Source organism: Muscardinus avellanarius (genome assembly GCF_963383645.1).
Source record: "Muscardinus avellanarius genome assembly, chromosome: 12".
Classification (NCBI taxonomy): Eukaryota; Metazoa; Chordata; class Mammalia; order Rodentia; family Gliridae; genus Muscardinus; species Muscardinus avellanarius.
Genome location: NC_137798.1, coordinates 105,929,506 through 105,957,421, shown reverse-complemented (window position 1 = coordinate 105,957,421; position 27,916 = coordinate 105,929,506). Strand labels below are relative to the sequence as shown.

Here is a 27,916-nt window from a genome sequence, read left to right as displayed (position 1 = left end):
GGAAAAGAAAGAAGCAAAGAAAGAAAAAAATGTAAAGTTGGACATGGTAATACATGTCTGAAATCCAAGTACTTGGGAGGTTGAGACAGAAGAATAGCAGGTTCAAGACCAGCTACAGTAACTTAGGCCCTCCGCAACCTAGCAAGAACCTGTTAAAAAAAAAAAAAAAGGCTGGGAGTGGTGGTACACGCTTGTAATCCACGGGCTTGGGAAGCGGTGACAGGAGGATCGCGCAGGTTCGAAGCCAGCCTCCACTGGCTTAAGAGACCCTGTTTCCAAATAATATAAAATAGGTCTGGGATTGTAGCCCAGAGGTAGAAGGGTTCCCTCCCCAGTACCACCACCAAAAAAAAAAAAAAAAAAAGCCAGGTGTGGAGGTAATCCCAGCACTTGGGAAGCTGAGACAAGAGGCTTGCACAGGTTCGAAGCCAGCCTCAGCTACTTAGTCAGGCTCTTAGCAACTTGGTGAGACCCTGTTTCCAAATAAAGTATAAAACAGGTCTGGGAGTATAGCTCGGAGGTAGAAAAGCCCCCGGGTTCCACCCCCAGTACCACCAAAAAACGGGCGTGGTGGCGCACACTTGTAATCCCAGCATTTGGGAGGCTTGAAACAGGAGAATCACAGACAAACTCAGCTACTACTTAGTGAGGTCCTTTGCAACCCTCTTTCAAAATAAAGAATAAAAAATAGGACTAGGGATGTAGCTAAGAGGTGGAATAGGTTCAATATCAAGTTGTCTACCAAAAGAAACAAGAGAGAAAAACTATAGTTAATGCACCCTGCTTAATTTTCCATTTTTCTTGATAGTGCTTACATGACACTATACATGTTCATTGCTATTCCTCACTAGTATATCAATTTCCCGAAGACAGGAACTTCAGCTATTATATCCATAGTGCACAGACACCCAGCAAGTACTTAGTGCTTGACTGACTCACTGAATGAATCAACAAGCAGGCTTGGATTTGTCCGTGGCTTTTGCTTTATTTGGAAGGGGAGGGAGGTAGTATACAAGGCTCACTTCTCTTAAGTACTTGAGTGATTCCCTGAAACTTGAAACTACTGATCGACTTCTTTACAGAGATACCTCAGCGGGAAGCCGCAGTCCCCATACAAGTTTTTGTCAACTCTGAATTGGGGAAATGTAATTGATTATAGTAAGGCAACATAAGGGAGTAGGAAAACCAGTACTTGGGAGTCAATCCACGAAGCCTATTTCTACTTCCGCCCTACTCATTCAGGCTGGAGGGCTGCCTACACCAATCCTCAGGGTCTGGGGCAGCGAATGTACAGCCGAGGCCCTTGGCGTCAGGCAGGGAGGGATCTCAGCATCCGAGGGCAAGGAGCTCGCATCTAGCAATGCAGCCTGCCACTCAACGCCTGCTACCAATCCTCTCAACTGTGACAGACTGACCTGACTCCGTGCTAACTGAACCTGTCAGAGAATGACTGGCCCCGCATCCAGCCTCTATTAGTGAGGGAAACTTGCTTAATCCCCCTTAACATAAAAATGGGATTTTAGCTGGTAGAATTTAGCTCAGAGTAGAAAAATAAATAAGTAAGTAAGTACCTCATGAGGTTGTAATGGTTAAATGAGAAAAAACAGACAAAACACTTAGAACAGTGTTCAGTTTATATTCAGCTGAATGCACAAATATAAAGTTATTATTATCAGGAGTAGTCTACAACAATTAAGTCCCTTAAAAAAGACCTTGCTGAAGCCGGGCGTGGTGGCGCACGCTTGTAATCCCCGCGCTTGGGAGGCAGAGACAGGAGGATCGCGCAGGTTCAAAGCCAGCCGCGCACTGGCTTAGGAGACCCTCTTTCCAAATATAAAATGTAAAAATAGGTCTGGGGGTGTAGCCCGGAGGTAGAAGGGCTTCCAGGAACCCCAGTACCACCAAAAAAAAAAAAAAAAAAAAAAAAAGACCTTGCTGAAATGTCCCATTCTTAAGTTTTACTAATTTCCTATTAGCGTAAATGTCATTTTTTTCTTTGTTGTTTTGGTGGGAGGCTAAATAGTGAATCAAGGTAGTCGATCTTTGAGCTACACTCCCAGCCATTTTTATTTTTATTAGAAACAGGGTTAGAGCTGGGCATGGTAGCGCACGCTTGTAATCCCAGCATTTGGGAGGCTGAGATCAGAGGATCACGGTTCGTGGACAGTCTCAGCTACTTAGTGAGGCCCTCTGCTACTTAGTGAGGTCCTCTACAACTTAGTGAGACTCTGTTTCAAAATAAAGAAGCCGGGTGTGGTGGCGCACACTTGTAATCCCAGCATCCTGGAGGCTGAGACTGGAGGATCATGGTTCACGGACAGCCTCAACTACTTAGTGAGGTCCTCTGCAACTAAGTGAGACCCTGTTTCAAAATAAAGAATATAAAATAGAGCAGGGGTAGTGTAGCTCGAAGGTCAAATGTCCCTGGGTTCCATCCCCAAACCTGCAAAAAATTTTAAAAAATAAAAATAAATAAAAAATAGAGCAGGGGATGTAGCTCGGAGGTGTAATGCCCCTGGATTCCATCCCCAGAAACCCCCCTCCCCCCAAAAAAGAAAGAAACAAAGAAACAAACAAGGTTTTGCAGCCAGGCATAGTGGTACATGCTTGTAATCCCAGTACTTGGTAGGCTGAAATAAGAGAATAACAGGTTCGTGGCCAGCCTCAGCTACTTAGTGAGGCCCCGTTTCAAATAAAAAGGCTAAAAAATGGTTCTGGGGATGTGGCTCGGAGGTAGAATGCCCCTGGGTTCCATGCCCCTGGGTTCCAACTCCAGTACCGAAAGAGAGACAGAGACAGAGACAGAGAGAGACGAGAGAGAGAGAGAGAGAGAGAGAGAGCGCGCGCGCGCGCGACAGACAGACAGACAGACAGACTGACTGACTGACTGACTGACTTACACTTAGGTTGCTAAGACTCTCACTATGTTGAGGCTGTCCTTGAACCTGCAATCCTCCTGTTTCAGCCTCCAAAGCACTGAGATTACAAGGATATGCCCCTATGCCAGGTGAGGAAAAAATTTTAAACAAACAAAACATATTCTCTACCCTACAAAAACAAAGTAACTTCTATTGGGCTGAGCATATTATAATGGCAAACACTGGTGGAGTCTTCACTGTGTAGCATTCTAAGCTCTGCTAAGGGCCATCAATATTAACTCACCTCTCACTGTGCATATGTATTTATTACCCTCTACATAACCCTGTTATGAAGACACAGGGAGGCTAAGTGACTCATCACACAGCTAGGCAGGCTGAGGCCGGATGTGCATCCATGTGGCCTGGCTTCCCTGTGCTCCTACGCATTCTACTCCCAAGATTAAAAGAACATTAATAACTTTAGATGGGTTAGCGTTCTAACATGTCTTAATTAAGTCTAGTGTTTTTGAATAAGTAAACACTTTTTTTGTGTGTGTGTGGTACTGGGGGTGGAACCCAGAGGCTTTCTACCTCTGGGCTATACTCCCAGACCCATTTATAGTTTATTTTGGAAACAGGGTCTCACTAAGTTGCTGAGAACCTCACTAAGTAGCTGAGGCTGGCTTCGAACCTGTACAATCTTCCTGTCTCAGCCTCAAGCAGTAAACACATTTTATTCTTTATTTTGAAACTGGGTCTGAGTTGCAGAGGGCCTCACTAAGTAGCTGAGACTGTCCGCGAACCGCAATCCTCCAGTCTCAGCCTCCCAAATGCTGGGATTACAAGCGTGCGCCACCATGCCCAGGTTAAACACATTTTTTAAATATGAGCCATGACTTGATTCTTAATGACAGACTTGGATTTGGTAAGACCCTACCTGGGCATGGTGGCGCAGGCTTAAAAGCCCAGCATTTAAAAGGCTGAGACAGAAGGAAACAGGTTCAAGGGTACCCTCAGCTACTTAGTGAGGCCCTCTGCAACTTAGTGAAACCCTGTTTCAAAATAAAAAATAAAAGTAGGACTGGGGCACACTTGGAATCCCCGCACTTGGGAGGCTGAGACAGGAGGACTGCGCAGGTTCGAAGCCAGCCTCAGCTACTTAGTGAGGCTCTCGGCAACTTAGTGAGACTCTGTTTCCAAATAAAATATAAAACAGGTCTGGGAATGTAGCCCAGAGGTAGAAAGCCCCTGGGTTCCATCCCCAGTATCACCAAAAAAAAAAAAAAAAAAAAAAGAAAGAAAAAAAGAAAAAAAGCCAGGCGTGGCAGTGCACGCTGTAATTCCAGCATTTGGGAGGCTGAAACTGGAGGATCGCAGTTCACAGATAGCCTCAGCTACTTAGTGAGGCCCTCTGCAACTTAATGAGACCCTATTTCAAAATAAAGAATAAAAATAGGCAGGGGGTGTGACTTGGAGGTCAAATGCCCCTGGGTTCCATCCCCAGACCCGCAGAAAAAAAGAATAGGACTGGGGGTGTCACTTGGAGGTAGAATGTCCCTGAGTTCCATCTCTAGTACCACAAAAATAAATAAATAAATAAATAAATAAATAAATAAATAAATAAATGCCAGGCGTGGTGGTGCACGCTTGTAATCCCAGCATTTGGCAGGCTGAGACAGGAGGATCACAGTTTGTGGGCAACCTCAGGTACTTAGTGAGGTCCTCTGCAATTTAGTGAGACCCTGTTTCAAAAATAAAGAATAGCTGGGCGTGGTGGCGCACGCTTGTAATTCCTGCGCTTGGGAGGCGGAGACAGGAGGATCACGCTGGTTCGAAGCCAGCCGCGTTGGCTTAAGAGACCCTGTTTCCAAATAAATATATAAAAATAGGTCTGGAACTGTAGCCTGGAGGTAGAAGGGCTTCCAGGAACCCCAGTACTACAAAAAGAAAGAAAGAAAGAGAGAGAGAGAGAGAGAGAGAGAGAGAGAGAGAGAGAGAGAGAGAGAGAGAGAAAAGGGTAGGGGTTGTAGCTCGGAGGTCAGATGCCCCTGGGTTCCATTCCCAAACCCACAAAAATAAATAAATAAATAAAAATAATTCTAGCATTTGGGAGGCTGAGATGGGAAGATCGCATTTTGTGAACTGCAGGTTGCAAAGGGCCTCCGCTACTTAGTGAGGCCCTTTACAACTCATTGAGACACTGTTTCAAAATAAAATAATAAAAAATAGAGCTAGGGGTGTAGCTCCTAAGTAGAATGCCCCTGAACTCCATCCCTAGTAACTAACACACACTAACACACACACACACACACACACACACACACACACACACACACACACAAATTGGGCTGGGGGTATAGCTCAGAGGCAAAATGCCCCTGGGTTCCATCCCCGGTACCACAAATAAGTAAGTAAAATAAATAGGACAAGAATCGGTAAGATTATCTTATACTACCAAATTGAATCTAAAAATTATTTTTTAAGAGTAGTAAGAAGAAAGACAGGTGTGGTAGTACACCCTTATAATTTCAGCATTCGTTAAGATGAGACTGGAGGACCACAAATAAAACTTAAAAAAATAGGGCTGGGGTGTAGCTCGGAGGTAGAACGGTTGGGTTCCATCCCCAGTACCATAAAAAAAAAAAAAGAACTGGTAGACGGGTGTACCGGCGCATGCTTGTAACCCCAGCATTTGGAAGGCTGAGACAGGAGGATCCGGGTTTGGGGAGGCTGGGGATGGGGGAAAGCTCGGAGGTAGAATGCCCCTGAGTTCTATTCCCAGTATTATTTAAAAAAAAAAAAAAAAAAAAAAAAAGAGGAGGAGGAGGAGGAGGAGGAGGAGCAGGAGGAGCAGCAGCAGCGGCAGCAGCCGCCGCCAGGTATGGTGGCACACACTTGTAACCTCAGCATTTGGGAGGCTGAGACCCAAATGCTGGACAGCCTCAGCTACTTAGCAAGGCCATTTGCAACTCGGTGAGGTGCTGCTTCAAAAATGAAAAGACTAAAAAAAAAATAGGGCTATGGGTGTAGCTCGGAGGTAGACTGCCCCTGGGTTCCATCCCCAGTACCACAAAAAAAAAAAAAAAAAGAAAAAGGAAAAGAAAAAAATTATTATAGGCACATAACATTATGGTGTTCTTTAAAAGCATATTAAAGAGATGTTACCAACAGAATAATATCCTAGAATAGTAGTTACAGAAAAAAAGTACTAAAACAAGAAAAATTATTCATTCTTTAATCTACTGCTTATTAACTCAATGGCTCGAAAAACAAAAAAGAGGAACCGAAGAGACTCATCTGTGGCAGTAACAATTTGCAAGCATGCAGTCAACCCAGGCTGACTGATATGCATTTAGTACAGGTACATGACTCACATGCAGGCCTGGGTATCACAGGACTCAGACCTCCTTAACGCGTGTGTTCAGATACTACCTGAATGAGTCAGTGCCCTTCCTCTAGTAGTGGCAATGTCAACCAATTGCAGAGTGCTGATGGCAAAATGTTCTTTAAACTGAATGTTAAGCCGAGAATGATGGCACACACCTGTAATCTCAGTATTTGGGAGGCTAAAACAGGAGGAGCTCGGGTTCAAGGCCAGCCTCAGCAACAGTGAGGCTGACCTGACATCAGTAACTCAGACCCTGTTTCAAAATAAAAAACAAAATAGGGCTGGGGGGTATAGCTCAGAGGCAGAACGTACCTGGATTCAATCTCCGGTATCACAAAAAATAAATTGATAAAATACAGTAAATGTTAAGTTTCTAGGGCATCTCCATGGCTTTAAATCACTATTTATTTATTTTTTTATTTTTTGGCGGTACTGAAGATGAAACCCAGAGGCACTGTACCTCCGAGCTATATCCCCAGCCCTCTTTATTTTGAAACAGGGTCTCACTGAGTTGCAAAGGGCCTAAGTAGCTGAGGCTGTCCTTGAACCACCACCTCCAGTCTCAGCCTCCCAAATATGCTAAGATTACAAACTACATGTGTGCAGCACCATGCCCGCTTAAAAAATTTCTACCTCGGGGCTATACTTCCAGACCTATTTTATATTTTATTTGGAAACAGTTTCTAACTAAGTAGCTGAGGCTGGCTTAGAACATGCGAGACCCTCCTGTCTCAGCCTCCCAAGCGCAGGGATTGCAAGCGTGCGCCACCACGCCCTTTTGTTTTAATTGCATGTATGGATATATGTATGGCTATAGTAACAGGGTTGAACCGAGAGACATTCTACCAATGAGCTACACCCCTAGCCCTTTTAAAAATTATTACTTTTATTTTTTTGAAATTTGAAACAGACTCACTAAGCGGCTTAGGCTGCCAGTCTGTGATCCTCCTGTCTCAGTCTCTCAGGTACAGGGATTACAGGTGTGCACCAGTATGACTGACTCTGAAGAAAGCCGTTCCTGGTGGGAGTGAGATATATCTTGGGATCTGTTCCAGGACCACCCTGAGAAACCTTAAGGCCCACTCTGGGATACAAATTACCAGGAGCTACTTGTTTAAATATCATTTTTATTAAAAAATAAAGCCTATCTCCTTTATCTGTTTTTCCTACTGGGGATTCAACCCACTGGTATTTTACCTCGAAGCTATGCCCTCAACCCTTTTTATTTTATTTTTTTATTTTTTTGCAGTATTAGGAATGGAATCCAGGGGCATTTTTGTACCTCTAAGCAACACTCCCAGTCCTACTTTTTAGTCTTCTTATTTTTGAAACAGGGTCTCAGTGAGTTGTGATGGGTCTCACTAAGTAGTAGCTGAGGCTGGTCTCAAACCTGGCTAGCCCTGGCAATTTAGCAAGATCTCATCTCAAAAAAATGAAAAGAGCCGGGCGTGGTGGCGCACACTTGTAATCCCAGCATTCGGGAGGCTAAGACTGGAGGATTGGGGTTCGTAGATAGCCTCAGCTACTTAGTGAGGCCCTCCTCAACTTAATGAAACCCTGTCTCAAAATAAAGAATAAATAATAGCCGGGCATAGTGGCGCATACTTGTAATCCCAGCATTTGAGAGGCTGAGACCGGAGGATCGTGGTTCGCAAACAGCCTCAACTACTTAGTGAGGCCCTCTGCAACTTAGTGAGACCCTGTTTCAAAATAAAAAATAAAAAATGCCGGGCGTGGTGGTGCACGCTTGTAATCCCCGCGCTTGGGAGGCGGAGACAGGAGGATCGCGCTGGTTCGAAGTCAGCCGCGCTGGCTTAAGAGACCCTGTTTCAAAAATATAAAAAGGTCTGGGAGTGTAGCCTGGAGGTAGAAGGGCTTCCAGGAATCCCAGTACCACCGAAATAATAAATAAATAAATAAATAAATAAATAAATAAATAAATAAATAAATAAGATAAAGAATAAAAAATAGAGCAGGAGGTGTAGCTCGGAGGTCAAATGCCCCTGGGTTCCATTCCCAGACCCGCAAAAAGAAAAGGGTATAGCTTAGTGGTGGAGTGCCCTAGGTTCAAACACCAGTACATAAATAAACACATACATAAAAAGAAAAACTTAAGCCAGGCGTGGTGGTGCACGCTTGTAATCCCCGCACTTGGGAGGCAAAGACAGGAGGATCGCGCAGGTTCAAAGCCAGCCACACTGGCTTAAGAGATCCTGTTTTGAAACCGGGCGTGGTGGCGCACGCTTGTAATCCCCGCGCTTGGGAGGCAGAGACAGGAGGATCGCGCAGGTTCAAAGCCAGCCGCACGCGCTGGCTTAGGAGACCCTGTTTCCAAATAAAAATGTAAAATAGGTCTGGGAGTGTAGCCCGGAGGTAGAAGGGCTTCCAGGAACCCCAGTACCACCAAAAAAAAAAAAAAAAAAAAAAATACTGGATACTAAACCAGGTCTTACCTTTTGTAAACTTGTTGGATTCAACTGAGTTTTGTCAATTATTTTTATTGCAACCTGGGGAAGAAAAAAGCATGAATATTTAACAACTTAGTGATTATAGGCTAAATGGTAAATAGTTTTGTAAATAGTCACACATAAGCTATTGTTCAAATGCAAACAAACCTCAGAAACTTAAAACTTGGCTTGTTATAACAACCAATTAAAACTTCATAGAACTGTATAACTGAAAACAGGGGCTTCATGCAAATAAGGGTATCGTAGAATACATTTAAGTCATTAATATATAGAAGGAGATCTCTCTTCCAACTCGCTTCCCTTAGAAAAAGATAGCAACAGATAGATTAGCAACAGAAGACGCTAACATATATGTAGATCTCCTATCACTAGTTTTTTTGGTTTGTTTCGGGGGTGGGGGACAGTGTTGGGAACTGAATCGAGGACCTCTTGCATGCAAGGCAAATGCACTACTCCAGAGATACATCCCCAGCCCTGTTCACTCTGGGACCCCAATGCTCCCAGAGCATGCTGCACACAATGAGGGCTTACTGAGTATAGGAGGGGGGATATAACTAAGTGGCAAAGCTCTTGCCCTCCAGGTGCACTGCTCTGGGTTGGATCCCAATTCCAAAAAGACAAAAAAAGACCCAAAAACAATTATGCTAAGAACACACACACACACACACACACACACACACACACACACGTCTCTCTCTCTCTCCATACACACTCAAACAGGTTTTGATATCAAATCTATAAACCTAAAAGCATTATATTTTAAAAAATTAATCAGCTTGGCATGGTGGTACATGCTTGTAATCCCAGCATTCTGGAAGCATAAACATGTAGGATCGACACTTCGCAATTCAGTTTCAAAAATAAAAGGACTGCCCGCCCGGACTTGGGTGGAGACAGGAGGATCATGCTGATTCAAAGCCAGCCTGGCTGGATTAACAGACCCTGTTTCCAAATAAAAATATAAAAAAATAGGTCTGGGAGTGTAGCCCGGAGGCAGAAGGATTTCCAGGAATCCCAGTACCACCTAAATAAATAAATAAATATCAATCTGGGCATAGTGGTGCGTGCCTGTAATTCTGATCCTTGAGGGGCTAAGACATCGAGGCCAGAGAAGACCTGCAGCAACTTAGCAATACTATCTGCCAGGACTCGTGGCATACTCCTGTAATCCCAGTACTTGGGAGACTGAAAAAAGTGGGTCGCAGGTTGGAAAACAGGCTCAGCAAGTTAGACTCTCAACAACCTATCAAGACCCTGTTTAAGAGCCGGGCGCGGTGGCACGCGCTTGTAATCCCAGCATTCCGGAGGCTGAGACTGGAGGATCACAGTTCATGGACAGCCTCAGCCACTTAAGTAAGGCCCTCTGCAACTCAGTGAGACCCTGTTTCAAAATAAAGAATAAAAAATAGGGCAGGGGGTGTAGCTTGGAGGTCGAATGCCCCTGGGTTCCATCCCCAGACCCGCAAAAAAAAAAAAAAAAAAAAAAAAGACCCTGTTGGAGGAGAGGAGGAGGAGGTGGAGGAGGAGGATGGAGGGAGGCGTGGGGTACTAAAATGTCCCTGGGTTCAAGCCCCAGTACCAACACAAAAATAAAAATAAAGACTGTATTGGCACATACCTGTAATACTAGTACTTGGGAGGCTGAAACAGGAGAATTGCAGGTTTGAGCCAGCCTCAGCAATTTAGAAAGACCCTGTTTCAAAACAGAAAATAAAATAGAGCTGGGGGTATAGCTTAAGACAGAATGCCCCCGGGTCCAATCCCTAGCATGCACATCTCCATCTTCCTCCCTCTCCCTCTCTCCCTCCCTCTTTCCCCTCTCAACCTGGGCATGGTAGTTCAGGTGGTAGTGCCAGTACTTGGGAAGCTGAAAGAAGAGGAAACCAGGTGCAAGGCCAGCCTAGGTGACTTAAGACACTGTTTCAAAAGTAAAATACAAAAGGGCTGGAGTGGCTGGGCATGATGGCATACACTTGTAATCCCAGCATTCAGGAGGCTGAGACAGGAGGATCGCAGTTTGCGGACAGTCTCAGCTACTTAGCAGCAAGGCCCTTCACAATTCAGTGAGACCTTGTTTCAAAATAAAGAATAAAAAATAGGGCAGGGGCTGTAGCTTGGAGGTCGAATGTCCCTGGGTTCCATCCCCAGACCCGCAAATAAAATAAAATAAAATAAAATATAAAAATAATAAATAAAAATACTTGCCAGGCATGGTGGCACATGCTTGTAATCCCAGTACTTGGGAGGCTGAGACAGGACTGAGACCCTGCCCAACTCAGTGAGACCCTGTTTCAAAATAAAGAATAAAAAATAAGACTGGGGATGTAGCTTGGAGGTACAATGCCCCTGAGCTCTATCTCCAATACAGCAAAAAAAAAAAAAGAGAGAGAGAGAGAGAGAGAGAGAGAGAGAGAGAGAGAGAGAGAGAAAGGAGGGAGGGAGGGAGGGAGGGAGGGAGGGAGGGAAGAAAGGAACTGAGAAACTGTAAAACTAATCACTTAAAACAGGCACTGTGGTACATGCCTATATCAGCACTCAAGAGGCTAAGGCATGAGGATTGCAGATTTGAGGCCAACCTCGGCAACTTAAGAGAGACCTGGTTTCAAAATAGAGAATAAAATAGCTGGAAGCCAGGTGTGGTGGCGCATGCTTGTAATCCCTGCTTGGGAAGCCAGCCGTGCTGGCTTAAGAGACCCTGTTTCCAAATAAAAAAGTATAAAATAGGTCTGGGAGTGTATCCCGGAGGTAGAAGGGTTTCCAGGAACCCCATGTGAGATCCTGTTTCAAAATAAAGAATAAAAAAATAGGGATGGGGTGTTGCTCTGAGGTAAAATGCCCCTGGGTTCCATCCCCAGTACTGGGGGAAAAAAAAAAAAAAGAATAAAATAGGGCAATAGGGCTGGAGGTAGGTAGAATACCTCTGAACTCAACCTAAAGTACCAAGAAGAAAAAAAGGCACTTAATTTTTCATCCCCCCCCCCATGCTGGAGACGGAGCCTAAATTCAAATCTTTTTATTCTGAGACAGGGTCTCATTAAATTGCCCAGACTGATCTCAAACTTGTGATCCTCCTGCCTTAGGCTACCAAGTTGCTGGAATTACAGGCATGTGCTCCCATGCAAGGCAACACAACTGCCCCCCCCTTTTTTTGCAGTACTGGGAATTGAGCCCAAGGACATTCTACCTCTGAGCTACACCCCCAGCCCTATTTTTTATTCTTTATTTTGAAACAGGGTCTCACTGAGTTGCAGAGGTCTCACTAAGTAGCTGAGGCTGGCCACAGACCTATGATCCTTCTGTCTCAGCCTTCCAATAACTGGAAGTACAAGCGTGTGCTACCATGCCCAGCTCACACTATGCATATTAGTACTCTATTTTTTAAAGATCTACTCAGCTTGGTCTAAAGCTTTCACCTATGCATGATACTGATTCCCTAAGGGACACTAAAGAGAAGGGAATGCAGCAGCAGTGCTCAGCACCTGTCTCTGACCTGCAGAGGGTTATACTCCTCCCAGGCAAAGCATATTAGAACGGGGAAAGGAGCGGAGAGCCAATGGGAATGTGCCTGAACAAAAGGAAAGTCAGAATTCAAATTGCACACCTAAATATATAGTTTCAATGGAAACCAAACTAAATGAGGATAGGAAAACACTGGTTGGTGGAATACGCACACGCTGCCTCTGCTATGTGATTGGGAGAAGCTGTCCTGTTCTTCTTCATGGCCTTGGCACCTGCATGTACATAGTACACAGTACTTGCCAAGTTGATCTGAGGCTTTGAACATGCACCATCAGTAACCAAACACATATCAGAGATGAGATAAGATGGAGAAGAAACAGGGCTTCTGGTGTTTAAGAGAAAGCAACTTAGTTTTAAAACATTTGCCTTATTTCAAGTCCCGTGACTTTTCTTCAAACTTTACTTAGAATTGTCCATATCACACTTGGCTCTCCCAAGGCGACAGAAGCCCTGGCTATCCTGTTCTTTCCTGGCCACTGTTCTGTTTTTGTCCTGCCAGGCACCCAATGGCCAGTGCTGCTGTCCTTCTATTGCTGTCCCCTCTAAGCTGAGGCCCAAGTTCCTAGACTCAAGGCTGGACTTGCAATCACTAGTTTCTTCTAGTTCTGCATCTCTTCCTTTTTTATTTTTCCAGAAATGGAGATTAAACCCAGGGACCTTCTACCTCCAAGTTACATCCCCAGCCCTATTTTTTTTTTTTTTTTTTTTTTTGGGCGGGTTGGGGAGGGAACCCAGAGGCATTTGACCTCTGAGCTACAACCCTGCCCTATATTTTATTCTTTATTTTGAAACAGGGTCTCCCTAAATTACAGAAGGGCTCACTTAGTAGCTGAGGCTGTCCGAGAACCGGGATCCTCCAGTCTCAGCCTCCCGAATGCTGGGATTACAAGCGTGCGCCACCTCGCCCGGCTTAGTCTTTATTTTGAAACAGGGTCTCACTAAAATGCAGAGAGCCTCACCAAGTAGCCAAGGCTGTCTATGAACCTGCGGTGCTCCTGTCTCAGCCTCCCAAGTACTGGGATTACAAGTGTGTACCACTGTGCCAGGCTCCCAATTTTAAAGATTAAATTCTGCTTCTGTTCTTACACATTTCATCTCCAGGAAGCTTTCTGAATATGCTGCATTCAGCAACACCAGACTATAGAAAACAGTTGTTCTATCATAACCACGGTGTTCCTAGAGTGAAACACTATTATTTAATGTGACATGTGTATGTGAAGCCATGAAGCCTAAGGGGAAATTCCTAATTCCTTCTTCCTTCCAATTCCCGGCTGGGATGACTCAACTACCAAATTAACCTAGGCCAGACCTGAACACAGGAGAGCTAAGACAGGTGAGACCCGACCAAGGTCAAAGGAGGAGGCAGCTATGGGGCCTCACTGTTCCAGTGGCTCAAAAAAAAGGGGGTGGGAGAGGAAATCACTCACTCACTCATTCCCAGGGCTGTGGATGGGGTGGAGGGTGGGGAAAGGAGTTCACCAGATGAGGAGAGGAGTGTCCTGACACTGGCTGGGTAAAGTTCTGGGAAATTCCATTTATTCACCCCATGCCAGAAGCAAAGTGGAAAATTACAAAACAGGAATAAAGACAGCTCATGCATGAGAAGAGCTTCCCAAACAAGCCTGAACAGAACAGACAAGCAAACACAAACACCACTGGAGACAAATCCTTATCTTCCACTCCTGGCAATTCACTCCTGGTCAAAAGATCCTAAAGTCCTGTTCCTTAAAAGTATTAAAGCAGAGCCGGGCGTGGTGGTGCATGCTTGTAATCCCAGCATTTGGGAGGCTAAGACAGGAGGGTCGGTTCACTGAAAGCCTCACCTACCTAGTGAGGTCCCTTGCAACTCACTGAGACCCTGTCTCAAAATAAAGAATAAAAAATAGGAATGGGAATGTAGCTTGGAGGTAGAATGCCCCTGGTCCCACCTACAATACGAGAGAGGGGGGTGGGGGGGAGGAGAGAGAGAGAGGGAGGGAGAGAGGGGGGGGAGGGAGGGAGGGAGGGAGGGAGGGAGGGAGGGAGGGAGGGAGGGAGAGAGAGAGAGAGAGAGAGAGAGAGAGAGAGAGAGAGAGAGAGAGAGAGATAGCGATAGCGCGCGAGCGCAAAAAAAATTCCCTTAAGGGGGTCCAGGAGGCTAAAGAATGGCATATTAGTCTGCTCCAGCTGCCATAACAAAATACCATGGCTGGGTGGCTTAAACAACAGAAACTTGTTTTCTCAGTGTTGGAGGCTGAAGTGTGAGATCAGGCTGCCAGGACGACCAGCTCTGGAAGGCTCCCCTCCTGGCTTGCAGAGAGCTGCCTTCCTGCTGTGTCCTGCTGGGAGGAAGCCAGTTCTCTTGCATTTCTTCTTATAATAAGGATACAAATCCTATTGATGAGGGCTCACCTGATGGCTTCATTTAACCTTCAAGCCACACAACTCTAACAGTGGTTACAAAATAAAACTTCAAATTAATCCTAACAAATACAGCAATATGGAAGAATGTCACCAGCACAAAATAAAAGCAGCAGAAACAAAGTAATATACTGAATGCTTCCATTAGCATGTTAAAAAGCTAGCCAGGAAGCCAGGGCGTGCTGGCGCACACTTGTAATCCCTATGCTTGGGAGGCTGAGACAGGAGGAAAGCCAGCCTCAGCTACTTAGTGAGGCTCTCAGCAACTTAGTGAAGACCCTGTTTCCAAATAAAATATAAAATGGGTCTGGGAGTGTAGGCCAGAGGTAGAAAGCCTCTGGGTTCCACCTCTAGTACCACCGAAAAAAAAAGAAAAAAAAAAAAAAACTCAGAAAGCCAGGCGTGATGGTGCACGATTGTAATCCCTACGCTTGTGAGGTGGAGGAGAGGATCACGCAAGTTCGAAGCCAGCCTAAGCTACGTAGTGAGGCTCTCAGCAAAGTAGTGAGACCCTGTTTCCAAATAAATAGAATAGAAAATAGGTCTGAGAGGTAAAAAAGCCCCCCCTGAGTTGTACCCCCAGTACCACAATAAAAAATAAATTAATTAATTAATAAAAACAAAAACAGAGCCAGGCGTGGTGGTACACACGTGTAACCCCAGCATTTGGGAGGCTGAGACAGGATTTTGGTTCACGGACAGCCTCAGCTGCTTAGTGAGTCCCTCTCCAACTCCGTAAGATCCTGTTTCAAAATAAAGTATAAAAAATAAAGCCGGCCTCGATGGCGCAAGCTTGTAATCCCAGCATATGAGAGACTGAGACAGGAGGACTGTGGTTTGTGGACACCCTCAGCTTCTTAGTGAGGCCCTTGCAACTCAGTGAGACCCTGTTTCAAAATAAAGAATAAAAAATAGGGCTGAAGCCAGGAGTGGCAGCGCATCCTTGTAATACCAGCATTCAGGAGGCTGAGACCAGGAGGCGGAGACCAGAGGATGGAGTTCACAGACAGCCTCAGCTTCTTAGCAAAACCCTTGGCAACTCAGTGAGACCTTGTTTCAAAAAATAAAAAGAGCCCTGCATGGTGGGCATGTTTGTAATCCCCATGCTTGGGAGGCGGAGACAGGAGGATGCAGTTCGCAGACAGCCTCAGCTACTTAGTGAGGCCCTCTGCAACTTGGTGAGACCCTGTTTCAAAATAAAGAATGAGCCGGGCATGATGACGCAAGCTTGTAATCCCCGCGCTTGGGAGGCAGAGACAGGAGGATCGAGCAGGTTCGAAGCCAGCCACACTGGCTTAAGAGACCCTGTTTCCAAATAAAATATAAAATAGCTCTGGGAGTATAGCCCAGATGTAGAAGGGTTTCCAAGAATCCCAGTACCACCAAAAAATAAAATAAAATAATAAAATTAAAATTAAAATAAAAAAATAAAAAGACTTAGCCAGGCGTGGTGGCGCACGCTTGTAATCCCTGCGCTTGGGAGGCTGAGAAAGGAGGATCACACAGATTCGAAGCCAGCCTCTGCTACTTAGTGAGGCTCTCAGCAACTTAGTGACTCTGTTTCCAAATAAAGTATAAAATAGGTCTGGGAGTATAGCCTGGAGGTAGAAAGTCCCTGGGTTCCACCCCTAGTACCACCTAAATAAATAAATAAACTAAAAAATAAGGATGGGGGTGTAGCTCAGAGGTATAATGTCTCTGGGTTCTGTTTTTGTTTTGTTTTTTATTTGGTGGCATACACAAAAAAAAGCCTTTGCTATTCTCAGGAAGTCAAAAGAGAAAGAGCATTCATAATATCAGAACGAGTAGAACAAAGACAGTACCAATAAACACAAAAGTGAGCAGCAAAGACAAAGCTGCAGGAAAGAGACTTCTCCATACCTGCCATAAAAACTGAAATATATATTTTAAAATATCTCCCTAGCCAGGCGTGGTGGTGCACGCTTGTAATTCCAGCATTTGGGAGGCTGAGACCGGAGGATCACACTTCGCAGACAGCCTCAGCTACTTAGTGAGGCCCTTTGTACTTGGTTAGACCCTGTTTCAAAATCAAGAATGAGCCAGGTGTGATGGCGCACGCTTGTAATCCCCACTATTGGGAGGCAGAGACAGGAGGATCGCGCAGGTTCGAAGCCAGCTGCTCTGGCTTAAGAGACCGTTTCTAAATAAAAAATATAAAATAGGTCTGGAAGTGTAGCCAGGAGGTAGAAGGGCTTCCAGGAACCCCAGTACCACAAAAAAAAAAAAAAAAAAAAAGAATGAAAAATAGGGCAGGAAGTATAGCTTGGAGGTTAAATGCCCACGGGTTCCATCCCCAGACCCACAAAAAATAAAATAAAAAGCTTCTGTCAATAATAATCATTGAAAAATATGTATGAAGTCTAATAAATGCCAAGTACTGTGCTGTGTACTGCCATCTACCCTTTAAGTCTAGAATGAGAGTCAAGTCAATTTAAATGGAAAGTGGGTGGCACCTTAAGGGAAGCAACAGGACCGCTAATGAGCACTACTCCAGAAAGGAGCCTGCCAGTAAGTGACACGGCCAGCAGGTGCAAAGACCTACATGTAAGAACCACATCAAAGCAACAAAAGCAGTCTGTACCACACAGGAAGGTGAGGAAGAAGTGAGTTTCACGGTTTTGGTGGCTGTGCTTTTGATAAGGAACACGGCTGAGCAGAGAGCCAGTATCACAAAAGCTGGGAACACATGTGCCTTCCTGCACCACAACCCACCTAGCATGGGCTACCAGAGTGCTCAGAGAGAAGGGAACCTGCGGGAATAAATCTGTAAATGTAGACAACTCTACTGACCTGCACGTACCATGGCATAAACACATAAGTGCAGACATGAAGTTCAAGACAATTTTTATAGGGGCAACAGACATATTCTACTGAAAAAATACAAAGCTGCCTGCCCCCCGCTTTTTTTTGCAGGTCTAGGAATGGAACCCAGGGACATTTGATTTCCAAGTTACACCCCTGCCCTATTTTTTTTTTTTTTATTCTTTATTTTGAAACAGGGCCTCACTAAGTTGCGGAGGGTCTCACTACATAGCTGAGGCTGTCGGTGAACTGCGATCCTCCTGTCTTCAGCATCCCAAATGCTGGGATTACAAGCCTGCACCACCACACCCGCTTCACAACTACCCATTTTTAAAGGTAAAGATTATTCACTCAATATAATACAGTAACGAGAAAGCAAAAAGGCTATGAGATCATTAGCATAACCATGTTTTTGTGTGTGTGGGGTTTTTTTTGTTTGTTTTTGCGGGTCTGGGGATGGAACCCAGAGGCATTTGACCTCTGAGCTACACCCCTGCCCAATTTGTTTTTATTCTTTATTTTTAAACAGGGTCTCAGTGAGCTGCAGAGGCCACACTAAGGACCTGAGGCTGGCTGTGAACTGCGATCCTCAGGTCTCAGCCTCCCAAATGCTGGGATTACAAGCGTGCCCACCACGCCTGGCTAATCATGTTCTTTTAAAGTTAAATTAGGTTAGAGATAATCCCAAATACATACCTTCTCCTCCTCTTTCTCCCATATGGTAATAGAACAGGTGCTACAAAAGAAATAAACACAATTCTTATTTACCTCTCTGCCTGTGAGGATGTGTCGGGCCAGTTTCACTTTTGCAAAGTTCCCCTTGCCGATTGTTTTCAACAGTCTGTAGTTTCCGATGTGAGGCTGCTCGTCTGCACAGGAGGCTATGGAGTTTCTACACCGCGCTCCAGAGCGTCCAGTGCGGGAGGTCACTTCTTGCCGCCCATCTCCATGTGAGGTGTGCTACAATCAACACACACAAAGACCAGGAGATGAGCGAACACGTAATGCTGGCCAAGCGTAAAGAACTCCTAACTGAGAAACAAACACTGCTGTTTTCATTCTAATTCTAAAGTATCTAGCACTTCAAAGGAATTTAACCACACAATATGATTTTATAAGAAAAGGTGTGGTGGCTCACACTTGTAATCCCAACATTCTGGAGGCTGAGACCGGAGGATCTCGGTTCGCGGACGGCCTCAGCTACTTAGTGAGGCCCTCAGCAACTTAGCGAGACCCTGTTTCAAGATAAAGAATAAAGCTGGGCTGGTGGCACAAACTAGTAATCCTCATGCTTGGGAGGCAGAGACAGGAGGATCCTGCAGGTTTGAAGCCAGTTTCGCTGGCTTAAGAGACCCTGTTTCCAAATAAAATATAAAATAGGTCTGGGAGTGTAGCCCGGAGGTAGAAGGGTTCCATCCCCAGTACCACAAAAAAAAAAAAAAAAAAAAAAAAAAAAGATACAGAATAAAGAAGCCAGTGGTGGTGCATGCTTGTAAAGCCAGATGTGGTGGTGCACACTTGTAATCCCCGTGCTTGGGAGGCTGAGACAGGAGGATCACACAGGTTTGAAGCCAGCCTCACCTACTTTATTGAGGTTCTCAGAAATTTAGAGAGACCCTGTTTCCAAATAAAATATAAAAGAGGTCTGGGAGCATAGCCAAGAAGTAGAAACCCCCTGGGTTCCACAGTACCACCAAAAAAAAAAAAAAAAAAAAGAAGAATAAATAAAGCCGGCTGTGGTGGCACACACTTATAATCCCCCGCGCTTGGGAGGCCGAGACAGAAGGATTGTGCGGGTTTGAAGCCAGCCTCAGCTACTTAGTGAGGCTCAGCAACTTAGTGAGACCCTGTCCCAAATAAAATATAAAATAGGTATGGGAGTATAGCCTGGAGGTAGAAAGACTCTGGGTTCCACCCACAGTACCACCAAAATAAATAAATAAATAAATAAAATAAAATAAATAAAAAATAGGACAGAGGGTGTATCTCGGAGGTCAAATGCCCCTAGGTTCAATCCCCAGACCCCAATAAAAAATAGGGCCGGGCGTGGTGGCACACACTTGTGATCCCAGAACTTGGGAGGCTGAGACAGGAGGATCACACAGGTTCGAAGCCAACCTCAGCTACTTAGTGAGGCTCTCAGCAACTTAGCGAGACCCTGTTTCTAAATAAAATATAAAATAGGTCTGGGAGTACAGCCCAGAGGTAGAAAGCCTCTGGGTTCCAACCTCAGTTCCACCAAAAAATAAATAAATAAAAATAAACATAAAAGCCGGGCGTGGTGGCGCACGCTTGTAATCCCGCGCTTGGGAGGCAGAGACAGGAGGATCGCGCAGGTTCGAAGCCAGCAGGGCGCGCTGGCTTAGGAGACCCTGTTTCCAAATAAAAATGTAAAAATAGGTCTGGGAGTGTAGCCCGGATGTAGAAGGGCTTCTAGGAACCCCAGTACCACCAAAATAAATAAATAAATAAATAAATAAATAAATAAATAAATAAATGTCTGGAGAGTATAGGCACAAAGTAGAAAAGCCCTAGGGTTCCACCCCCAGTACCTAAAAAAAAAAAAAAAAAAATAGGGCAGTAGGTGTAGCTTGGAGGTTGAATGCCCCTGGGTTACATCCCCAGACCTGCAAAAAAAAAAAAAGAAAAGAAGAGAAGAGAAGAGAAGAGAAGAGAAGAGAAGAGAAGAGAAAGAGAATGTTAGAAGAACTATATAAACCGGGCGTGGTGGCGCACGCTTGTAATCCCAGCATTCGGGAGGATGAGACCTGAGGATCACAGTTCGTGGACAGTCTCAGCTACTTAGTGAGGCCCTCTGCAACTCAGTGAGACCCGGTTTCAAAATAAAGAATTAAAAAATAGGGCAGGGGGTGTATCTTGGAGGTCGACAGCCCCTGGGTTCCATCTCCAGACCCTCTAAGAGGAGGAGGAGGAGGAGGAGGAAGAGGAGGAGAAGGAGGAGGAGGAAATATGTAAACTGCTGCAGTTCAATCCAGTGTTCTAAAGGGTTGTCAGATATGGACAGTCCCTGATTTATGATTTTTCAGTACCCAATTTATCACGGGAGGGAGGTTTGCTGGGGATTGACCCCAGGGGCATCCTACCTTCAAGGTATAATCCCAGCCTTTTTTTAATCTTTTTTTCTTTTTTTTAGCAGGTCTAGTAATGGAACTCAGGAGCATTTGACCTCGAGCCACACCCCCTGCCCTATTTTTTTTTTATTCTTTATTTTGAAACCGGGTCCCACTGAGTTGCGGAGGGCCTCACTAAGTAGCTGAGGCTGTCTGCGAACTGCGAGCCTCCAGTCTCAGCCTCCCGAATGCTGGGATTACAAGCGTGTGCGACCACACCCGGTTGAATTTTCAATTTTATGACAGTACAAAATGATATACATTCAGTAGACACTGTACTTCCCAGGGCTAGTGATATACAGTATAACACTCACCAGAGCAACACAATTATGAGAGTAAACAACTGAGAGTCAACAATACACTATGTTGACAGAAATTATGGACACAAGTATTCAATAAATTACACAGGATATTCAACATTTATTTTAAAAAAACAAGCTATTAGGCCAGGATTTTATATTTAGAATGTCTTTCTTTTTCTTTTCTTTTGGCAGTACTAAGGTTGGAACCCAGGGGCATTCGATCTCCCAACTATGCCCCTGCCCTGTTTTTATTCTTTATTTTCAAACAGGGTCTCAGTAAGTTGCAGAGGGCCTAATAGCTTAGGCTGTCCGCGAACTTGGATCCTACTGTCTCAGCCTCCCAAGTCCTGGAATTACAAATGTGCACTACCATGCCCAGCTATATTTAGAATTTCTTCATAAGAGATACTCAGCAAGCCAGGTGTGGTGGCACAAACTTGTAATCTCAGCATTTGGGAGGCTGAGACGGGAGGCCGCAGTTCGCATCCAGCCTCAGCTACTTAGTGAGGCCCTTTGCAGCTCAGTGAGATCTTGTTTAAAAATAAAGAATAAAGCCAGGCATGGTGGTGCACGCTTGTAATCCCAGCATTTAGGAGGCTGAGACCAGAGGATCGTGGTTCGTGAACAGCCTCAGCTACTTCGTGAGGCACTCCATAACTTAGTGAGATCCTGTTTCAAAAATAAAAGAATAATCCGGGCGCGGTGGGCACACTTGTGATCCCAGCATTCCGGAGACTGAGACCTGGAAGATCGCGGTTCACAGACAGCCTCAGCTACTTAGTGATGTCCTCTGCAATTCAGTGAGACCCGGTTTCAAAATAAAGAATAAAAAATAGGGCAGGGGGTGTAGCTCGGAGGTCAAGTGCCTCTGGGTTCCATTCCCAGACCCGCAAAAAAAAATAATAATAATTAATTAATTAATAAAAAAAACAGGGTAGGGGTTGTGGCCGGACGTCGAATGCTCCTGAGTTTCATCCCCAGACCCCCCCAAAAAAAATTTTTAAAAGGAATAAAAAATAGGGCTGGGGTATATAGTTCAGAGATATAATGTCCTGAGTTCCATCCCAAGTACTGAAAAAAACAAAAAAGAGATACTCAACAGGTAAAGTCTATAATATTCCAAATCTGAAACATTTCTGATCCCAAGTTTTTATTTTATTTTTCCTGTGATGCCGGGGAATGAACCCAGGGGCATTTTATGTCCAATCTACAGCTTCGGCCACATTTTTTTTTTAACTAGGGATTGAGCCAGGCTTGGTGGCGCACGCTTGTAATCCCCGCGCTTGGGAGGCAGAGACAGGAGGATCCCACAGGTTTGTAGTCAGCTTCACTGGCTTAAGAGACCCTGTCTCCAAATAAACTAGGGATTGAACCCAGGGGCATCTATCTCCAAGCTACAAACTCAGCCCTATTTTTTTTTAAAACAGGGTCTCACTAAGTTGCAGAGGTTCTTAATACCTGAGGCTGGCCACAAACCTGTTATCCTCCTGTCTCAGCCTCCTCAGCATTATTTTTTATTCTTTATTTTGAATTTGTGTCTTCTAAGTTACAGAGGGCCTAAGTAGTTGAGGCTGGCCGTGAAGCCTGGCACCTAAACATTTTGAATAAGGGTTACTCAACCTGTACTACTATGTAATACAGTAGTGGAGGTCATTGCCGATGTTTTAAGGTAGGAAAAAAATTTAGGATGTGTGAATGTCATTACTGTCTTTACGGTTCTATTTTTTGCAGTTTTTCTATAAGTCTAAAAGTATTTCAAGCTGGGCATGGTGGCGCACACTTGTAATCCCAGCATTCGGGAGGCTGAGACCGGATGATCACATCAGCTACTTAGTGAGGCCCTCCGCAACTTAGTGAAACCCTGTTTCAAAATAAAGAATAAAAAATAGGGCAGGAGGTGTAGTCAGAGGTCAAATGCCCCTGGGTTCCATCCCCAGACAGGCAAAAAATAGAAAATAAAATAAATTATTTCAAAATTTAAAAGTCAATAGGTAGAAGCCCACCAGGCTTGGTGATGTACACTTGTAATCCAAGTACTTGGGAGGCTGAGATGGGAGAATAGTGCTTCACAGACAGCCTCAGCTACTTATTGAGGCTCTCTGCAATTTGAGATCTTTTTTTTTTTTTTTTTCCTTTTTTTGCGGGTTTGGGGATGGAACCCAGGGGCATTTGACCTCTGAGCTACACCCCCTGCCCTGTTTTTTATTCTTTATTTTGAAACAGGTTCTCACTAAGTTGCAGAGGGCCTCACTAAGTAGCTGAGGCTGTCTGCAAACCGCGATCCTCTGGTCTCAGCCTCCCAAATGCTGGGATTACAAGCGTGGCCACCACGCCTGGCTTCAGACCTTTTTCAAAAAAGGAATAAAAATAGGGCTGGGAATGTAGCTCGGAGACAGAATGCCCCTAAATTCTAACCCCAGTACTGCAAAAAAAAAAAAAAAAAAAAAAAAAGGAAAGGAAAGAAGAAAAGGTAGAAACAACATGCCTGTAATACTAGTTTAGGCGGAAAGAAGGATCACAAGTTGCAGGCCAGGATGGGCTCTCAAAATAAAAATTAGAAAAGGGAGCGTTGGGGTGGAGGGCTGGGGAAACATGATTACATTTGGGTGAGATGAAGAAAATAAGGTGTCCTAGAAGTAAAGAGATAAAGTCTTGGAATGACAAGCAGCAGAGTTCCGTGGGAGAGGAGAGTAATTTCAAGGCAGGTACCAGCACAACAAAAGACAAGAAATCAAGGGAACAACAGGGCCAAGATTTCCTAGCACACCCCGCCATGAGCCAGATTTACCACTACTTTCTCAAGAAGCCTTTCAATCTCACTTTATTATTTATAACAACAGTCAACAGAGCTAAACCTGGTGCCGCATGCCTGTAATCCCAATGCTTGAGAAGCTGAGACAGGATGATGGCAGGCTCACAGGTTCTAGAACCACCTCAGCAATCTAACAAGACTGTTTTTGTTTGTGGTATTGAGGACTGAAACAGGGTCTCACTGAGTTATTTAGAGTCTCACTACTTGCTCAGGTTGCCCTCAAACGTTGTGAGCCTCCTGTCTCAGCCTCCCAAGTACTGGGATTTTAAGCCTGCACTACCATGCCCAGCTTAATACTCTGTTTAAAAATAAAATTTTAGCCAGGCGTGGTGGCGCACGCTTGTAATCCTGCGCTTGGGAGGCTGAGACAGGAGGATCATGCAGGCTTAAGAGACCCTGTCTCCAAATAAAATATAAAAAATAGATCTGGGAGTGTAGCCTAGAGGTAGAGGCCCCCTGGGTTCCATCCCCAGTACCACTAATAATAATAATAATAATAATAATAATAATAATAATAAATAAAAATAAAAATAAATTTTTTAAAAAGGGCTGGGGTATAGATCAAAGATAGAATGCCTCTGGGTTCAATACCCAATATCACACACAAAAGCAATAAATAGCAAAATTCTAAAGAGGTATATTGGCATATAAAAATATCTAAGTCAAGCCAGGCATGGTGGCTCATGCTCACAATCCCAGCATTCTGGAGGCTGAGACCAGAGGATCATGGTCCGCAGACAGCCTCAGCTACTTAGTGAGGCCCTCCACAACTTAGTGAGAACCTGTTTCAAAATACAGAATAAAAAATAGGGCAGGGGGTATAGCTAGAAGGTTGAATGCCCCTGGGTTCCATCCCCATGCCCGCAAAAAACAAAAACAAAAAATCTAAGTCATAATTATGGTTAAATATAGCATGTCCCCTAAAGAACTCATCTTAAGTCATGGTGGCTGTAATGTCTTCAGTGGATAAATCTACTGTGATGGGTGGTGACCTGGCAGGGGTGGCATGGGGATTATATACTACCCCTGCCCGCTCGCTCTGGCCTCCACAAGTAAGGGCAGAGGCCTTATTCTCTCCTCCTCTCTGCTTCTCACTGTCAGGTCCTGAGCTCTATACCCCTGACCTCACACAATGAGCTCCGGAATCTTCAAAAACTTAGCAAATTTTTAAATTTTTCTTTGAATCTAAATTGTGGGGTCAGGTGTTTTGGATTAAGGCAGTGAGAACACTAACCAAGAAAGCTCATTGCCATATCTAGTTCCTCTCTCCCCAAAGTACTTAAAATGACAATATTCTAGGCATTGTGGCATACGCATGTAATCCCAGTATTTAGGAGGCTGACATGAGGATCACAGGTTTGAGGACAGCCTCAGTAAGTAGTGAGACTGTCAAAAACCTAGGGAGACCTTGTTTTAAAATAAAAACAAAATAGGACTAGGAGTGTAGCTAAGAAGTAGAATGTGTTCTGGGTTCAATCCCCAGTAATGCCTCCTGAAAAAAAAGACAGTATAAAGCCAGGTGCAGGTGGCTGATAACTGTAACCCAACAACTTGGGAGGCCAAGATAGTAAGACAACGCACAGAAACTTAACAAGACCTTGTTTCCAAATAAAAAGGGCAAGAGTTGTAGCTTAGAGAAAGAATGAGTTGAATTCACACTACCACAAAATAAATAAATAAAGCCGGGCATGGTGACCCAGGCTTGTAATCCCAGCATTACAGGACTCAGGTTCATGGACAGCCTCAGCTACCTAGTGAGGCCCTCCGATACACTGTTTCAAAATAAAGAATAAGAAATAGTGCAGGGGGTATAGCTGAGAGGTAGAATGCCCCTGGGTTCCATCTCCAGACTGCAAAAAATAAAAATAAAAATAAAAACAAAAAATAAAATAAAAAGACTTAAAAAATAGGGCTGGGGGTATAGCGCGGAAGTAGAATGCCCCTGGGTTCCACCCCCAGTACCGCAAAAAAAAAAAAAAAAAAATGCCTTCAACACATACAGGAACACATACAGGAAATACAAATCTCTACCCAGTTATGGAGACAACAGGAAACCCTGATTTGTGCTATAGAACCCACAAGAAATTCAGGAACTGCCAGTTGGCAGTACCAAGCACCTCTGGGGGTGGACGTGCAGGTAAGCTGCCTCAGGAGGACCTACCAGTCTGTTAAACACCAGATCCCCTGATCTGGCAACAAAACAGCAGCTCCTGCTTGCCTGGGACTGCAGAGCACAGTGAGAATGTGGTGCTCAGAGCAGAACAGGAAGCAGAGCCCTGTGCTCTGGCCCTCTTCCCTGACTCAGTGCCTAGAATATGGACATCTAGGTTTAAACATACCTTGCAATCTGTCCAGCCCAGAGATAAGACAAAATATAGAGAACATGCCCGAACTACTACAGTGAGGCTGACTTTACAACACACGTCCAAAAGCACAAAACTTCCAACCAGCCTTTTAGTTTCCGTCTTAAACACAAGTTGAACAAGCAAGGCTCAGAACAGCACTGGATCTCTCGAAACACTATCAGAGCCCAGCCTGGTGGCATATGCTTGTAATCCCAGTACTTGGGAGGCTAAGAAGGCAGGAGGCTTGCAGGTTCACAACCAGCCTCAGCAACTGAGTGAGACCCTGTTTCAAAATAAAAAATAATATAGGGCTAGGGGTAGAGCTCACAAGTAAAACCTCCTGGGTTCAATCCCCAGAACCAAAATCAAAACAAAACAAGCACTGTCAGACACTATGTAAGACATAAAATAAACAAACCTCCGAAAGAAAAAAATAATTTTGAGGAGAGAAGTCAGGCATGGTGGCGCATGCTTGTAATTCCAGCATTTGGGAGGCTGAGACAGGAGGATCACATTCCCAGATACCCTCAGCTACTTAGTGAGGCCCTCCACAGGTTAGTGAGACCCTGTTTCAAAATAAAAATATACGGCTGGGCGTGGTGGCACACGCTTGTAATCCCAGCATTTGGGAGGCTGAGACCTGAGGATCGCGGTTCACCACCAGCTTCAGCTACTTAAGTCCTCCTCAACTCAGTAAGACCGTTTCAAAATAAAGAACAAAAAAAAAAAATAGGGCAGAGGGTGTAGCTCAGAGGCTGAATGCCCCACAGACCCGCAAATATATATTTGCTTTTTTGTTCTTTATTATTTTGAAATAGGGTCTCACTGAGTTGCGGAGGGCCTCAATAAGTAGTACCTGAGGCTGTCCAAACCCAGATCCTCCTGTCTCAGCTTCCTAAGATTACAAGTGTGTGCCACCACACCCGGCTTAAAAAATAATAATAAATAAGTGAATGTGAGGACAGAAAAAAGTTGTTTTCAGACATGCAAGCACAAGTATGTGTGTGTGTATGGGGGAATTATAGAGATTAAATTCAGGGGCAGTCTACTTCTGAACTATACCTCCAGCTCTATTTTTTAATATTTATTTATTTTTGCTGTACTGGGGATGAAATCCAGAGGCATTCTACCTCTGAGTTACACCCCCAGCCTTTTTTTTTTTTTCTGGGTAGTACTGGGAGTAGAACCCAGAGGCTTTCTACCTCCAGGCTATACTCCCAGATCTATTTCATATTTTACTTGGAAACAGGGTCTTACTAAGTTGCTGAGAGCCTCACTAAGTAGCTGAGGCTGGCTTTGAACCTGTACGATCCTCCTGTCTCAGCCTCCCGAATGCTGGGATTACAAGTGTGCGCCACCATGCCCAGCTTCTTCCCCAGCCCTATTATTTATTTATTTATTTATTTATTTTTATTTTGGCGGTACTGGGGATGGAACCCGGGGCATTTTACCTCTGAGCTACGCCTCCAGCCCTATCTTATATTTTTTAAACCAGGTGTGGTGGCACACACTTGTAATCCCAGCATTCAAGAGGCTGAGACAGGAGGATCTCGGGCTACAGCCCCAGCCCTATTTTTTTCTTTACTTTGAAACAGGGTCTCACTAAACTGTGGAGAGCCTAAGTAGATGAGGCTGGCCACGAACCCGTGATGCTCATCTGGGCCTCCTAAGTACTGAGATTACGAGCGTGCACCACCACTCCTGGCTGTCTTTTTGCTTTAAACAGGGCCTCACGTTGCAGAGGGTCTACCTCACTAAGTTGCTGAGGCTGGCCTCAAACTTGTGATCCTATCTCAGCCTCCCAAGTACTGGGATTATAGTCATGCGCCACAGTGCACCTTCTCAGGAAATCACTGGAGTAACTGACTCA

At 44.6% G+C, this 27,916-nt stretch overlaps 1 protein-coding gene across 7 annotated transcripts in view; it reads right to left on the bottom strand.

Moving 5' to 3' along the window:
• Positions 1 to 27,916, bottom strand: part of MARK3 (microtubule affinity regulating kinase 3) — a gene marked incomplete at both ends in the record, with an annotated part of 121,794 nt that overhangs the window by 82,103 nt on the left and 11,775 nt on the right. For 5 of the 7 annotated variants that reach the window (XM_080708327.1, XM_080708326.1, XM_080708329.1 and 2 more), the window contains 2 exons: positions 8,700 to 8,753; positions 18,225 to 18,416. In XM_080708327.1, the coding sequence (XP_080564453.1) occupies positions 8,700 to 8,753; positions 18,225 to 18,416 (246 nt within the window). The remainder of the gene's footprint in view (positions 1 to 8,699; positions 8,754 to 18,224; positions 18,417 to 27,916) is intronic. The other 2 variants (XM_080708328.1, XM_080708331.1) reach the window with 2 other exon arrangements.